Here is a 17,529-nt window from a genome sequence, read left to right on the forward strand (position 1 = left end):
GATGACAGAAGTCAAGCAAAAAGTCTCCAGAAATGGAGGAGCAGAGGAAAACCTGCCAGGAAGATTCAGACATAAAGCAATAAAAATGACTGGAACTGCTCACCGCATATTCCTCTGGTGTGACCTTCAGAACATCAAACACCACGGCATCAAAGCTCTTCTTCAGTTCAGCTGAACCTTTGTCACTCAAGGACTCAGAGCTGCTACTCTTCTGCAGAAACAAACAAAAACACTGAGGATATTTTGGTCCTCTCCTCTTCTTTTTGTCTTTTCTTTTTTACACTCCCAAAAGCAACACTTCTGTACAAACAACGCAGGTCACAGAACTGTTCTGTTGGGTAAGTTATCAATTAAAAGTCAGCCCAGGACATGGTTTCTTCTGACACAGACTGCTAAGGTTTTCAAGACTGTGGATATGGGTCCTTGAAATAAACTCTTGTCCCTTTTTAAGCGCTTCTGTTATAAGGACATATAAAGAAAACACTCATTTAATTATCATGCCCACTTTTAATTAGATTCTGAGAGTACAATCTCTCTGAAAAACCTGCCTTTGAAAACACCACTAAAACCTCTAAACCAGGGAGGCATTTTCAGTAACCACTGTACTTGCAGACACATTCCAGTTACAAGTCCTCTCTCCTCCTGGTTAGTCAAGATAGGAGAAAAAAAGTACTCCTTGCTGAAAGCAAATTCATGTAATTTTTGCCAAAATATATTTTATTCAATTTTATCAGACATCACATGAACATTCAAGACTATTTTGCTGAGTAAAAAGGTAGCTTTTCCTCCAAGAAACCTTTTCAGGTGCGTGCCAAAAAACGATCAATGATTCATAAAACAAGAGAACTACAAAAATTTGTATAAACACAAACAGTGGTCTTGGAGACTGATGGCAACTGTCTTGTTTAGATATTCACAATATCTGTGAAATTATGCTGGAGATTATTTGAACCCTTTTGATAATAGAAAACTCCAGTTTTCCTTTCACCTTGTTTGTGGTGCTTCCCATTTCCACATGGACCTGCAAGACACACATGTCTGCTAACAAAATTTGTGTGTAAATATATAAATAAGCCAAACACCTTTGGTAAGGTCCAGTGAAGGAAGCAACTATAGTCAGGACTATTGACTTTGCAGCGTTCTAACTCCAGCCCAAGCCTTCTTTTCTTTAACAAACGCATGACAAATGCAAAACTATATTAACTTCAAAATAAGAGGCACCAGCAGATGAGGCCAATCTCCATTGCTGGGATCATACACACACTCTAAGCTGTTCATTTCTAGGGGGTAGAAGCTTTGGTGGGCAGGAGGGCCCCATATCTCTGCCAGAATATAGTCCAAGAGACAAAGGGAACAACTTTATTCCACTGCTACTGTGCCAGACTGTCCCTCAGTACACACAGACACACAAATACCTGTCAAAACATTTTCACAGGCCTTGCCAGCCCAGCTTATTGCACTAAGAGCATCTATTCTTGTTAAAACTTGAAAAGAAAAGCTTTCATGTCTAGATGTGATAGAAGAGAACACAAAAAAAGGCATTTTGGCTATGGCAAGGCCATAAATGTTAGCTCATGTTCTTTTTTGGTATACAAAGATCAGAGCTTTACACTATTCACATCTAAACGGGGGGTGTAGGAAACCAACACACAAAATATGACTCTGTTGGACGAAACCTGTTAAAAGGAAAACATTTTAGCGCGTTTAAAGTGCAAATGGAGTCCTTGATTACCCAACGAGTGAGGTTTGCAGCCCTTACCTCTGAGGCAGTGGCTGCAATGTTAACACTGCTGGGCTGTCCGTTCATCAGGTCCATGCTGCCCACACCATCCGGCTCCGGCCCTACATCGACAGCAGCAGCATCATCTCCAAGGCAACCGAAGAACCATTCCTACGAGGAGCAGAAAGTCATCAGAAACCACCTGTTCCTGTGTTTTAACCAAGAGTCAGTATCTGGAATCCTTAACAAAATGAAAGGGGCTCCCAAAATGGCTACACCAGTTTGAGGTCCAGACTTCAAATTCTAACACATATTTTAAAATTACCTATTTAAAAACAACATAAATGACTGAAGGTTCCATTGAGATCCATCTCTTACTGGCAGTATCAACTTATCATATTCTTTTCCCTACTACTTCCTACATGCCAGGAATCAATATGTAAATGTATGCAGCAGCTCTAACTTAAGGTTAGGTCTGCAACATCAGTTCACAGCTCTTCCTTTTATTACCAACTTTAAAAAGTTTATTTCAGATGTTAACTCTATTAGATAACTTTAATAAGGTGCTATCCAATCATTTCCTATCTTATATGCCTCTTTACCAGCTTCAAGTGAAAAATTACCATATCAAAAGCAATTAAAGAGTGCAAGTGGAATTTATACTTTTCTCCACAAATTACCCAAATTATTGCTCAGTAAAAACACCCAAAACAAACAGAAAAACACACAAAGGAAAGCCCCACACACTTTTAGTGCATCCTTTCAAGAATACTATTACTTTTCATTTCTATAGAGAAAATGTTGCAAAGAAATGGAAACCTTTGGCACCCACTGCAAAAACAAAAAGACTACCCAAAACTGAAGTGTTACAGAGAGTAAAAATTGGTTTATGCTTAAATTTAATGAGCTCTTGGTGCCCTCTAGTGTGAAAACTACTATAAATCAGCTTCCTTAGGTCTGTGTCTGCAACAGGTGTGACTGTCTCCAAAGTTGCTCTTATTTATGAAATTCACTTTAGGTTTGTAGTTTAACTCTAGTATTAAATGGCCTGTAAATAAATGGAGAAGAGAAGTAATGGGGGGCTGGGTAATTCCACATGACAAAATAGTATTACAGCAGCTCATACTCGAGGCCTCTAAGGAATGAAATAAAATAACCTGAAAAGCTGTATCTCCAAGTGACCTAAACCAGGACTGTCAGACAGACAAAGCCTGGAAGGCAAGAAACTGCAATATTTAAATAATAAAATACCCTCAAAAAAGCAGTAATTGTAAAGTGCCACTGTAGGAATGCAATACAGAAAGGAGGGCAGCAAACGGGAGCCATGTGGCAAACTTCAATCAAACGCTTCAGCTTCCACTGAATTGAGTATACCACTGAATTTTTGAGTATTAACAGTCCCATCTGAGCTGTACTTCTGCAATTCAGAGCAGCCACCCACATTCTACCCTTTCTTGTTTTGGAAAAACTGATGGGACTGTCTCATTCACAGGACAGAGGACGCTGCATTTCACTTTTACATTATACTCTCGGCCCATTTGCTTTAAGAGTGATTACTCCACTAAAAATGCACTTAACTGCATTTAAACCTTAGCTGGTGTTATACTAACAGAACATGCAAAGGGAAAAATACACCTCATCTTTGGCTTGTGACTGTCACTGCTGTGCTGCCCCTCCCCATCTCAACTACCCTTCAGATTATCTTGTGAGGAATATTGCCAAATGCCCAGCTCCCCAGTGCCTCTTCCCTACAGCCTTTTCATTTGCTGAACAGAAAAGCATGGGAATAAAACTAACTGATGTGTCACAACTTTCATTTATGTAGTGACAGCAGAGGACAGAGGTATCACATCTTCAAAACCAGTTTCAGGCTCCCACACACGTTCAGAACTGCACGCTCATCCCAAAGTAATCTTCCCTGCTAAAAACTTACCCTTCAGATATTTGTGATATTTTTAACCTTTTTTGAGGAAAAATGACACTTGGGACAATTCCCTCATAACTATCTGGCCCATAACTGTATCATACAAAGCCAATCTTACACTGAATGTTATACATTTGACCCTTGGCTCACATAGGCTTCAGTTGTTCCCCTTCCCCATATTAATGGGAGGCAACAAGAGGGAGAAAATTGAGGAAGTGTTTCTGCCCAAGGAAAAGCAAAACCTGAAGTCTGGGGTGGGGTTTTTGTGGAGGTATTTGGATGGTACTGTTTAGAAAAAATTATGCATATCACAGAAGCCTATGGAGTCGGCAGAGCAGCCTCAGACAAACAAGAGGAGACTAACTCCTCTCTAAGCAAGTGCTAAAGCCCAGTTTCCTAAATAATTAGCCTCACAATAACCCACAGGCTCTCACAGTAACATTTCCTAACAGATTTCCACTTTAGAGGATCTACCTGGAGGGTACAGCAGTGCTGATCCAGGTTTTCCTTTTATACCTGGTTACTGTGATGGGAATTGAGAGAACTCTGTCCCTTAGTCAAGGAGGGTTGAAATTGCCCACCATGCAAAGGAGAGACTTCTGTAAGGCAAAGAAACACTGGAATTTTATTTTTTTTTAATAAATAGAAAATCACCTAGGGAAGAAAAAACAAACTGCATGCAAAGGAAACTGAGATTACAAAATAAAACATGTGCCCTCAGGCTGTATCCTAACAAAGCTGTCCATGCAATTCTGTGCCCATTGCTGCATTACAAGGGTACGTCTGAATACATTTATACTTTTCCCCCGCTTTGTGGAGATACAGTAAGCAGCTGAATTAGTACTGAACTGCCATAAACTAACATTCATCAACTTTAAAGTTCCAGGATTTGCAGCATTTGAAGTGTTTTCATGTTTAATGCAGCTTTCAAAAGCACGTGACCACTCCCATAACAATGAAAAGTCACAGCAACGGTTTTGGCCAGTGTGTCACTGAAGACAATCATTGAAAAATATCTCACACTGGAATAATTAAATCATTTGCTTCCTATGCTACTCTTCTGCTCAACACCAAAATAAGAAGGAAACAGCAACATCAGAAGGTGATCAAGAGCAGAGCAGTAACACAGCTGGGTATGTGCAATGACTGTGATAGTGAGTCACAGAGTTTTCACTGTGTACCTTGTATATCCAGTTACCAAAACTGAATTACACTGAGTAATTTGAACCTTCAGTCTGTTTCTCCTCTCCAATTTAATAAATGCCTCTAGGCTCAGAAATGGAATTGAAAGTGTTTTATATGATACACAAAATACTTAAACATGCATTTATGCCAACCTGAAGCCTGGACACACTATATAGGATCTGCCTACCTCTTCGTGCCAGTGTCCAGTGAAAAGCAAACTAAAAATACTGATACAAAAGATTCCTCACACCCAAAGAATGAAAATACCTAGACTATTGTTGTGGTTTAACCCCAGCCAGCAACTCAGCCCCACACAGCCACTCACTCACTCCCCCACGGCAGGGTGAGGGAGAGAATCAGCAGAGAAAAAGTGACAAAACCCGTGAGTTGAGATGAGATAGTTCAGCAGGGAAAGTAAAAGCTCTGTGCTCAAGGAAAGCAGGGAATTCATTCACCCCTTCCCACGGGCAGGTAGGTGTTCAGCCATCTCCAGGAAAGCTGGGCTCCATCCTGTGTAACAGTGACTTGGGAAAACAAACACCATCACTCCGAACATCCCCCCTTCCACCTTCTTCCTCGTCATATCTGTGGCCTGGAATATCCCTGTTGGGGTCAGCTGTCCCAGCTACATCCCCTCGGCCCAATTTGCTGTGCACCCCCAGCCTACCTACTGGTGGGGTGAGGAGCAGAGAAGGCCTTGACTCTGTGCAAGCAACCAGAACATCCCTGTGGTACCAGCACTGCCCTCAGCACAAATCCAAAACACAGCCCCACACTAAATACTATGGAGAAAATTAACTTTATCCCAGCCAAAGCCAGCACAACTAAGCAGGGGCTGCTGCCTTCAGTGAGTTGTTCTGCAGGTTCACCTAGGGCTGTATTTGATGACCATTCCCTTCCAAGAACTGATCTACAGATCCCCCAAAAGGGCAGCTCGGCGAGGATGAGCAAGGGCAGTGCCACAGGGTGTGGGTGAGCACAGCTGACTTATCTCAGCACAAAGGGCACCAGAGGGTGCCCTTTGTTTTAGACAAACAGCTCTGTCAGTGGAGCCATCAACTGACTGCATCACAGCTGAGTGAATCAACCAGCGGTGCAAAGGCTTCTCCCTGAGTTCATTAAAAAAGTGACTGTGTCCCAGAGTTATCCAAAGGAGCGCGGGGGACTGAACACACGGCTCTGCCCAGAGTACAAAACTAAATAACAAAGGCATTTCAGAGAGCCTGAGCTGGCTTCAACCCACATATTCTTCCTGGTGGCCGGGGACACCCAGCATCGTGACAGTGAGCACACTCCAGAGACCAGGAATGGGCATCACACTGGTATTGGGTTTCAACTGCTTTACTGCAATTGCTGTATTTTGCTAAACTGAACTTGTATTTATATTGTGATTTCAGTATATTTTGTATCGCATTGCTAAATCAGAAAACCTCTGTAACACCAACTCTACTCAAACTGTGAATTTAACATCAAACATTACACCCCCTCCATGTGTGGAATGCCTAAAAGAACCTGGCCAGGCAGTATTGGACTCTCACAGATGTCTTACAGGACACAGATGTCTTACCTGACTGCCTTCCATAGCAGCTGTTCTTGACTCAGCTTGGGTCAAACACTGTCCCAAAAATACACTGTACAAACAGCATTTTAAAAGACGACTCTAAAGTTACATTTAAAACTTCCTGTGAGAGCAGTGCAAAAGCTTTGAGGAAACAGCCACAGTGCAGTTTTATGAATAGCTCAAGAGTCATGATGACCAATATCCCCTTTGTTCTTATTCATAATGTCAGTACAAAGTGTAATTTGTTTTGATCACAGATCCCCATTAAGATAACAGAAGTGCCTTGCATGGATCATGATGGACAAATATGCAGAGCCACTACCAAAGGCTTTGGGGACCAAAGAACAATAAGGACTGAAAAATCATTTCCAGAGACAATGAACCTGAGCTCCTGATCCTGTGGAAACATCTGAAGACTAAAAGAAAACTTACTGTCTAAAAGGCAAAAGGTGAGACAACTGCTAAAACCCAACAACAGCACAAGAAAAACAAAACCAAAAAACCCACAACAAAAAAACTACAAGAAATCAAACATATTAAAAGACCCACAAACCATACACTCCACACCAAAACAAAATAAAACCAACAAACTAATAAAGCCCCACAATGAAGCAGAAAAATCACCAAGGAATAGGCCACAGGACAAAGAATGTTCATTCAACTATGAAAGAAGATTCTGCCAAGTAAAATCAAACTGCACCTTCCAAACTGTATCCTTCAGTTTTACACCCAAGCCACCAAAACAGAAACCCAACCAGTTACTGCACTGTAGAATAAAGGCAGGATGTACACAGGGATAAAGAATAAAAATGAAAGTCACCTAAAGCCATGCTTTAATTCAATTTTCAGCAAGCATGGTAATATTGAGAAGTAATATAAGATAGCAAAACTGATAAAAATTGAACCTACCACAAAAGAGATGAAATCAAAGCCCGAGCAACTGAGTATAAAACCCCAACCCCATTCTCCTGCAGGAAATTTATCACTGAAAATAATAAAATCCCAGACCCAGAATCACACACACTACAAAATCTGCAGACACGTGAATCTTGGCAAAGCATTGGGAAAATTGCCCCTAGTGAAGGGGCAATTTAAAGATAAAGGGCACCAGCATAAGACACACATTGGGTACAGGCATGATAAAAACAGAGCAGCTTAGTATCAGAGAAGGAAGAGATTACTAACAGTTATTAAATATGCAATACCAGTACAAATATTAGAGCAATAAAGCATTTGGCAATACAGGAAAGCAATATAATACAGGACAAATAAAACTATCTGATGGACAGAAGAATAAAAAATTAAAGTCAATCATTAAAGGACTCTTGGAGCTGATCCCTGTAAAATTTCTGCTGTGAGCTTCAGCTGGAAATGATGCCACCAATGCTGTAAGCACGAAGTATCCACAAGAGATGTTTGCATGAGTTATGGGCCAACACTACCTGCAAAACATTTCCAAGGAGACACTGATGCTGTTACTCTGCAGTTCTTTCAAAAAACCTTTCAATGGAATGCGTGCAGAGAAGGGCTTTGCAGGTTCTCTGAAGGCACCACTGCAGAAGGGGAAACCAGGAGACCTCAGCTTGCTTATGGCAACACACTGAGATCTGCACGAGGACACACCTGCCACGACCAAATACCAGGAGGGTAAACCAGGACTATGAATGAAATGAAAATTTATGCTCAAAATCAGAAGACAGCAACCAGATTCTTAAGAGTTTCCAGAAAGCACCAGTAACAGCAAAAACCCCATAGCTGCCTAAGCTGATCCTGGACTCCTTCCTGGCAGGAATGTCCCACGGCGCCTGCAGCAGCAGCCCAGCTGACCCAGTAACACAGACTCCTGCTTTCACTGGTCTGATCGGTCCTGCTGCAAACTCAAAGCACTTCTGTGCTCACACAGATCACTTGTGCCACACACACATTCCTTCCCTAAGCATCTGTTGCACAACAGTCACAGCAGTATCAGCTGGTTAAGCTCCAAGACAGATGAAATTAGAATCCACAGAACAGCAAGAAAGAGAACAAAGATTCTTTTTATTATGTTTGACACCGAAATTTTAAATTGAAAAAAAAAAAAAAAAGAGAGGAGCTTCATTTAAATGTGTTCATTTAAATTTACATTTTCTCCTCTTGTCTTAGAAAAGGCTTTACCTGGACAACTAAGTAAAACTGCTATTCTTTAAGAAGCCACTATCCACCCACAGCACTTTCACTATCATGTATATGCTCGTGTTCTGAACAGCAAGATCTTACTGCTGCTTTTTTGCACCTCATTCCCTGACTTGGGGGTAGCAGGGGAAAGAGAGGTAACAGTACGGTTTTGTCTAATTCATATCTTACTCAGTTTCCAGCTATCAAGGTCTCTTCTCCATGGTGTTCCAGTACCCAATGCTCTCCTTTTTAATCTCAAGAACTGGTACAACTTGTAGCTCCCATTTCCTCAGATGAGAGAAAGAAAAAAAAAAAAAACAAACCAGAGTATCCTTCTCCAGGGCACAAGCTACTTCTTCACCAAACACTATTACAAAAATCAAACTATTAGCTCAATTTGTGAACAACTTGCAGCAACAATCAAGAGGTTCAGCTCAAAATGGAAAGTTTCCCGGATTAGTTACACACAAACAGGAAGGAGATCCTTACCGTGCCCACTTCCACACTCAAGAGCAGCTATTCCTCCGTGGACTGACAGAGCCAAGGCTTCACCGGGAGATATTCTAGCACAAGGCAACAGATTTTGGTGCACAGCTGCAAGCAGTGGCTGATCCAGGCCCTCACACAACGCAGGCATGAATCAAACAGAGGGATCATTGCAGGCAACAAATGGACTAAGCCAAAAATGTGAACATGTGTACGAGCTATTTAAGTTTAGCCTGAGGTCGTAAGAGGTTGGCTTTCTGCTAACAAAAGGTCTCTCCAGCACAGTTTGAGTGTTAAAAGACAAAACATAAGTGCAGTAAGTAAATAACTGCACAAAACCTGAAGAAGTTTGTGCTCACAAACTACTTACAAATTCTCAGGTCCCCATCACTTCTTTCTTCAGAGACCAACAACAAGCTTCTGTTCCGTTTTGTGGTTCTTTAGAAAGGACAATGCACAGGAGAAAGTTTTATTCCTTCGGGTCTGGCTCTTACTTTACAACTGCTGTCAGAACAGACTGAACCTCTGAAGTTATGATACACGGTTTGTTTTACTTCCCATGTGCCAAAACAGTAAGCATTAGGAAACCAAATTATTTTAGCAGAGAAGATACATCAAAAGTATAACAAGGCTTTACTCTGCTCCGTCTCCTCTCTAGAATTCAAGCCTACCTGAAGTTTGCTCTGTCTGAACAGCATTTCTTCTAATGCCTGAAGAAGAAATCCAGGTTTGCTCAGTGAGGAACCAGAGGAGGATCCTTTCTCACCCCAAGGACACAAAACAGGAGAAGTCATAACCTTGAGACATTTCTCAAAGATAGTGAGAAATGATTTCTATTTTCAAGATAAAGAAGCAAAAAGGGGGCAAAGAAAATAAATAAGACTTAAACTGGAAGCTGATATTTTTAATTAATTAGGCAGTTCTAAAAGATGATAACCTTTCTCCAACTGGCTTTTCCACGACCTCACCACGTGGTCATGCAGCTCAGTTTTGTTTGCAAACAAGAGGAGCAGTAAATGATTAATGTCCTCTTGATTAACTGAGGTTCAGTTTGCAAAATGTTTTGATTATGGGCCTAGACGTGCAGGCACCACATCAGTGGAATTAATAAAGGAAGAACACATCTGTGGACAACATTCTGCACAGGGAAATCATACTTAAGAGCATGTAACAGCAGAGCACTGAATGCTGCTAGTGTGGACTTCAGGATCCAAATATTCCTTTCAGAGGTACTTAGATCCATGTTTTCTCTCTGTTTGTGGATAATCCCAACGACACAAAAATGGGGAAGAATCACTAAGACCGTGCAACAGCAAAAATATCACAACGCATCCCTGTGAAAAGTCTCTCAGAGCTGCCTTCTATATTCTCAGTTTTAATTTTTTTACTTTTTAAAATTATTTTACATAAGGCAACACTAAGAATTCCAGCAGAAGACAGATTATAACAATCTACAAATGCACCCACGCAGGTCACAGGCATTCTCTCAGAACAGAAAAAAGGCTTCATGGGAAAAAGATTTGGGAAAAACATTTAAATAAAATTCTATGTACAACTCCACACTTTTAAGTTCTGAAACAAGAGATGACAACTGACAGCATGAGCTTTGTTACTGTCAACCAATAATCCCCACAACTCTCATGCCAAAAGCACATATAAGAAAATACAAGGAAAAAAACTGAGACTGAGGATCCAGACAATATTCTGTGTAAACCTACACATCACACATGGATGTAAAAAGACTCCAATAACCATTTGACTCATGGAAGTATCTTCTGGAGGCATTAAGTGCCAGAGTCGAAACTGTGAACAGCCAAATCAAACCCAAGATGATCAAACCATCCTAGGACAGGTTTTTAACAAGTGAGGGGTGACAAAGTACCAACTGTTACTGAGGAACAGCCTCCAAATCCACAGAGCTGAGGACTCAGCACATACACACATTTGCTTTGCAGAGCAATGCAAAAAAAGACTGACATTTGGAGAAGAGAAGGCAAAACTGCTCTCCCATTGAACACCTGACTTTCCAATTCAGGAAGAAAACACTGCTGAGAGAACATTACCCTGTATTTTTGTAAAGCCATTAATAGACAACGAGGATCTTTCTTTAACAATACAAACAACATCTCAGTCTGGTTTGAAATTCAGCTTTCAGAGAGATGGGTACAGTCTTCATCAATAACACCTGTGATGGCAACATATTCAAGAATAATCATTCTTTTCTGCACATCACACATCAATATGCACCGTTGCTATAGAAATGGTGCTAACAGAACAAAATCTATCAGCCCAGGAATTGCCTGTGTTGGTACAACTACTGAAAACTACAACAGGCATTTGGGGGAGAGCTGGATCTTCTGCCTGTGTCACTGTCCCCTGCAAATCCAAGCTAATTCAAATACAACTCCAACAAAGTGGATGGATGCTGGAACCTTGTTTCAGTGTTTAAGGACAATCAGACAAATTCAGAAGATTTGTCAGTGACCTGTTCAAAGTGTCCAAAACTGGAGACCAACCAAGTGTGTTGGTTTCAACTGAAATCATTCAGAGTAAATGTTTTCATGAAGGAGGACTGTTTATTTTTAAGATGGCATAAAACTTTTTTCTTGTTATCATAACAGAAATGTACAGTAGGCTACAGGGCAATCCTGTGTCTGCCTTGAGTAATAAAGAGACAAATTTATCTGAAGGCCTGAGATTCTGGTAAACCCACCTTACTGCTCTGTGCACTAACAACAACAGTTGAATCACCAGCAAAATCTAAATGTGATTTCAGGTAAATGGACAGTAGAAATGAGAGCCCTGCTGGAGCCATTTCTAAGCCATCTATCTACATTATTGATGAAAGGATCTGCTCTAAAGAAGGAATGACATAATAAATATCTACAGTTTGTATTACTGATTTAGAATACAATGCTTTCCAGAAATACACTGAGATGTAGCACAAGCACTAACCTGAAGAGCACAGCTGGCAAAGAACGAGAACCAACTATGCAAAAACACTAATATACTTCTAATGGTATTAAAGGCAAGCCTCAAATTCTTGTTACAAAACAAGGAGAAAGACAAACTGCACGGGAAAGATTAATGACATGCCTTCAATACAGTCTGTCAAGCAGGATTTCTAAGATTATTCCAGCACTGTGAACTCAGCACAGGATGTTCACAAGTGATATCCTACCCAACTATTTGGATATTTGAGCTCTTCAGTGGATGACTGGATAATTACCACTCAAACAAATCCTTAAGCTTATGAAATGCAGCTGTGTCCATTTCTGCCAAATTAATGAATGCAGACATTAAAAACTGATCCAAGTGCAGGTATGTGCAAGCTGGTCCAAGAGCAGTGACAGAGGCAGCCTGTACTCAATATAGTTTTGACAGAGATTTGGAGGAGAAAGGGGTTTTGAATGTAAATCAACTGTTTTACAGCAGATGAGGGTATTTCTTCTTAAGGAAGTCATGCCATTTAACGGTTCATTTAACTAAAATGAGAATTACATTCACCTTTGTGTTAATCTTTTAACTGATAAAAAGTAAATCTAGAATGCCAGAATGCAAGCAAGTCCACAGCATGAGATGGCAGGATGTTGCAATTAGGAATATAAAACCCATTATCAAGTGACCATTCACTGATGTTAACTGCATCTTTGAAAAGCTCAGACTGGCACCTTCCAAAAGAATCCCTTATGAACTGCTACTTATGTTGGTACTAATGGCCAAAATCTCTAATCTTTGATTGGAAAATGCTTTGCTTTCTTTTCTAGGATGGCCAAAACCATCACGGTGATTAAGTAGTGCAAAGCTCTGGGAAACCACAATTAGAACTAAAAGCAAAGATCCTCAGATCCTGGAACACCAATCAGGTGAGCTTTTCTGTTCCTGGCAACTTCTGTTAGGACACCTCGCAGCAATTCTGCCCTTAATTTAGCACAAAAATCTTTCTTTCCCCCTTCTACAGAGAGGGGATCTTCTGGCCCAGACTAATCAACAGCACTGGTTTAGTCTTAGCAAAAGCTATTAGTCATTCTGGACAAACCAGTGAAAGCCAATTCTTCACCTCATCTAAATGAAAATACAACACTGCTTTGAGACCCTGCCATGCCCTGTATTGCTGCATTAAGAGTTACAGCTACAAATATAAAAAATAAAATTCAATAAAAATATAAAAACTGAAAATTCAGCTACACAAACAAACACATGGCTTGGCTGAGATGAGCATTTTTGCTGTCATGCAAGATTCACCTTGAATAAGAGGAAAAACATGAAAAAAAGGCAATGACTAAGACAGAACTGAAAGGAATAGTTCCTAAGTATTTGCAACGAGTAGCCTAAGTTACAGTTTGGAGAAGGATTTGATCCTGCTTCATCATTATTGACATTACATTGTCCTTGTCCTGGAGGTACATGGAAATCTGTCAATAATAAAATATAAGTGGAAACTGCACACCATAGAGGGAGCAGCCTTGCTTGAAGCAACAAAAAAGCCCCAACGAAGAGAAAGATGTGTTGGAAAACAAGGTGAGGTGGGAGACCTGGACAGGGAACTCAATTAAAAATATACATTTAAACTAAATGAATTAAGATCTTGCAGTACTGTCTCAAAGCCAAGATCAACCATATCAGTGAATTAAAAGAAACAAAACACAAAGTAGTAACTCCTTTTCCCATTCCACACTACCAGGAAGTGAGTTGCCTCTTACCTGCTGAAAGAATGGCTGAAAAAGTCAATACCTTGGCTACACTTTGAAAACCCTTTAATCTTTTAGATTCACATTCAGCCTGCCAAGCAGGGGAGGTTCACGCTGGTCATGCTGTTATTTAAACATAAACGAGAGCCAGCCACATCATAAATAGGGTATTAGTACCTCACTGCTGAAATACTGCTGAAGTCACCAGCCACAACATGGTTAGTGTGTTTTGGCAGGTGATACTTCTGAAACAGCTTTATCACTTAAAAGCAAAGATATTTTAATGACCTGTACAAATTCATCTTTCACTACCTCCAAGACAACAGAGGAAAAACCACCTCAGCAAAACCAGCAAACGCAACTACCAATTTAAATGGAACATTCATGCAGGGCTTTACAGGATCTTTCTGACAGAAGAATCTAGTTTTTTTCACAAACAGCAGGGTAGGGTTTTCCAGGTGAGTTGCGTGTGGCTGATAAACCCCACAAATCTGGCAAAGCCAGCAAACATCAGGCAGCAGGGCTGCTCCACCAGAGACTGCTGCATAAACCAGCTCCCTCACTGAGGAATGAAGCAAATTCAACATCAATTCGCTCCGCTCAACCCACCCCCATCCCCAAAAGAGAACACAATTCACAAATGGCATCTCCAACCTAGGCAAGACCCCTTTTTTCTCTTCCAAGACGTGTTCTCTGATTTTGAGGATTGTTACATTAAAAAAATCAGCCTCCTCAGTATTAGAGACAATGCTAATTGTGAATTCCAAAAGACAGCAATTTTCTTCCTGCAAGCAAAGCACTTCTACCAACTTTAGGAGAATCATAAATACAGCAAAAGCCACAAAGAAATAGACATCAGCAAGTCTAACGATAAGATCACAGAAACACACCCAACTGCCCTGGGGAAAAAAAGATATCCAATTCCATTAATGACTTGGAATGCAATAGGGAAAGATGACACCACAGAAGGAGACCAGCAACAAAAAGTTCAGTTGCTGAAGCCCATCACTTCTCCTCATCCTCCCTCCCTCACTCCGAGTAAAATCAAGATGATACCAGCGACATTCAGCACCAGGCACGCAGAAATGTGACACCTGAAAGCAACACAGAACTCCAGCCCGTCCCAAGGCAGCAAGGGAAACCTGTATTTTCCTGTTCTCTGGAGAGATCTCACCTCTGGTCCATGTCCTTTAACTCCACTACTGCCTCATTCTGTTCTCCAGATTATCATTTCACAGAAAGAGAGGAAGAAATAGTACGTAAAATCATGGATTTTTTTCCCTAGGTCCTGAAAATAAGAGCTAGCTTTAAAAAAAATAAAATAGATACAGCTGAAATAAAGCTCTAAACTGTTCTGCAATATACCTTTGTTTACAAATGAAAGATTTAACCAAAGTTTTGTGGGTGCAACAGCTCAGCAAGACATCTTTCACATTAGCTACTTGCATTATTAATCAACCAACCTTCCCCTTTTAGCAGTATCATTTAACAGAGGCCAACTAGATTTCTATGTCTAACAGCCTAACACAAATACTGCACATCTAGGAATTCTACCACCATATAGATCTGCACAAGAGATTTCACATTTTTCCAAAGCTATCCTTTATTATAAAAGGCTTTTTGGCCTCAGCAATACCCTTTCAATTAATGTCTTTACTGTCTTACAAGTTGTAAAACTCAGATCAAGAATTACTCTTCAACAAAACCACATCAGCCTCAAATGAGCAGTACATATACCTTTCTTTCTCTTAGTCTAAACTTGTTTAAGAATTCATAGCCATTTTGCATATTGGCTGAGTTTCTCTAGAAGCCCTGACATAACGTCACTTTAAATACTTTAAAACTTTCTGTTGTACATACAATAATAACTTGGGATCTTGTAAAAACAAATACAAAGCTACTTTTTCCCCCTCTCTCTCTCCCAGTCATACAGCATTTGTGACCAAAAGGAGAAGGGATTAAAGCAGTTCCAATTGCTGGTCTCTAACAGAATTTTAAACATCTCTCCTTAATAAACCCACGTCCCTGAATACCAGCTTATACACAGCTACAGAAATACTTCTTGGAAGATAAATTAAATTACCTTATCTTAAACATGAACTAGGTCCTAATTGAAGAAGCCTTCCCACCACTAAGAGCCTCAGAAAAGAGTCAAGATTGACTTCTCAGGAGTATCAAAGGCAAGTCACAGCATGAAACACAGTTCAAGTTCTGTCATCACACAGACCCTTATCCACATTAAAAAAAGCCAGCAAGTTAATTAAGTCCAAGGGCAAGCCATTACATGCAGACACTGAGGAAGCCACCCACCAGCAGGTCCTAAAGCACTCTATCTGCTGAGCTGCCATTCCTCAAAGGGAAACAAATACTGTACCTCAAAAGTAGGGTTTTTTCCACTTCATGTTGCTTTAATATGCCTTCAGCTTCAGAAAACACTGCACCTCTGGCACCCATCTCAAATGAAAACTTACCAAGCTTGCCTTTTTGTTTCATCTCCTCACTACAACTTGGTTAACACCATTTTCCCCTCCAAATTGCTTTAAAACTCTTCCGGGTGGATACTTCGACCACTTGAATAGATATTGGCAGTAGAGCAAAACAAAGTCCACAAATAAAATAATCTTTTGCCATAGTTACACAAGGGTACAAAAAATAACCAAAGAATCACAGTTTCATTATGCAGTTAGGTTTGCTACTGCTATCTCAAATTCATTTGTAAAACACAATGTGTACTTGCTTAAAGCACCATTAAAAATTACCTACTACCATGACTGGAAATGCCACAGACTGGATCAGAAAGTTACTGGCCACTATTAAAGAGAAGAGCACTTTTGGCGAGGCAAATCACTAAGAATACCAAAATCTATTATCACAGAGTTATCTGGCAAAATCTGCTCTAAATAAATCCAAAACAGGCTCAGACTGGGAACAGAAAAACAAATATCCCAAAGGAGGCTTATAAGAAATTACGTACCCTCAACAGGGCAAACAACAAGCAAAGGATGGCCAGCCAAGCACTTTTCAAGCAAAAACATTTCTACTACAGAGGAACATTTGCTGTTATCCCATAAATAAAATGGAAAACAGTTTCCTAAGAAATCACACACCTGACACCATCCACGTCCAGCACATTACAAAGTAACAAAAAATAAAGCCTTATACCTAGGTCATGTTCATCCTCATCCTATCTTAAGGCAGACCTGCAAGGCCCAGGTTACACCTGCCCTGACAAACACCAAGTTTTAGGCTGCCCACTGTCCAGCACATTCATGGCTCTTGGAAGCACAGGGTCAGTGTGTAGCTGAGCAGAAACCTTGCTAATCCTGCTGGAATTTTGCACCCCGAGCTCCAGAAGAGACTTGCAGGTCAATTCAACTGCACTGAAGAACTCAACTCAATAGGTTCTACTCTTATACATTATCCTTTTCCAAAATGCCTGCTGGCATATTTCCATAAAAGTCTGATCAATAATAATAATATCAAAATTCTTTAAAGGTACTTACCAGAGGAGCCTGATGACTAACGCCCAAACAAACCGGTCAGTGTAAAAGCAGGTGACTAATATTCTAAAAATAAACGAGAGAGCTGCCACTGCTCAGGTGGACTCACCAACAAAGCACATGGGAAAACTGGCTGGCAATCAAGGACAAGGCTGTTGGCAGAGTGGTCTGGCCCTGCCAGCAATAGCAGCACTGTTCAGGTGCCCTTTAACCACACAGAGCAAGTTAATTACGAGCCAGAGCAGGAGAGGAAATACAACAATTATGAGTCATTCACTTACCCATGTGCTTTATCAATACACTTCATG

General features: G+C 40.5%; 1 protein-coding gene across 8 annotated transcripts in view; it reads right to left on the minus strand.

Annotated features, from left to right (window-relative positions):
• Positions 1-17,529, minus strand: part of RALGPS2 (Ral GEF with PH domain and SH3 binding motif 2) — a 106,476-nt gene that overhangs the window by 82,258 nt on the left and 6,689 nt on the right. For 3 of the 8 annotated variants that reach the window (XM_017815848.1, XM_017815845.1, XM_017815843.1), the window contains exons 2-3: positions 1,760-1,891; positions 104-232 (exon numbers count right to left, since the gene is read on the minus strand). In XM_017815848.1, the coding sequence (XP_017671337.1) occupies positions 104-232; positions 1,760-1,816 (186 nt within the window). In that variant the 5' untranslated portion in view covers positions 1,817-1,891. Of the gene's footprint in view, positions 1-103; positions 233-1,759; positions 1,894-4,118; positions 4,141-8,529; positions 8,615-9,400; positions 9,519-17,529 lie in introns of those variants that run through there. The other 5 variants (XM_017815844.1, XM_017815846.1, XM_017815847.1 and 2 more) reach the window with 4 other exon arrangements.

The sequence above is a fragment of the Lepidothrix coronata genome, unplaced genomic scaffold (assembly GCF_001604755.1).
Source record: "Lepidothrix coronata isolate B3197 unplaced genomic scaffold, Lepidothrix_coronata-1.0 Scaffold52, whole genome shotgun sequence".
In the NCBI taxonomy this organism is placed as follows: Eukaryota; Metazoa; Chordata; class Aves; order Passeriformes; family Pipridae; genus Lepidothrix; species Lepidothrix coronata.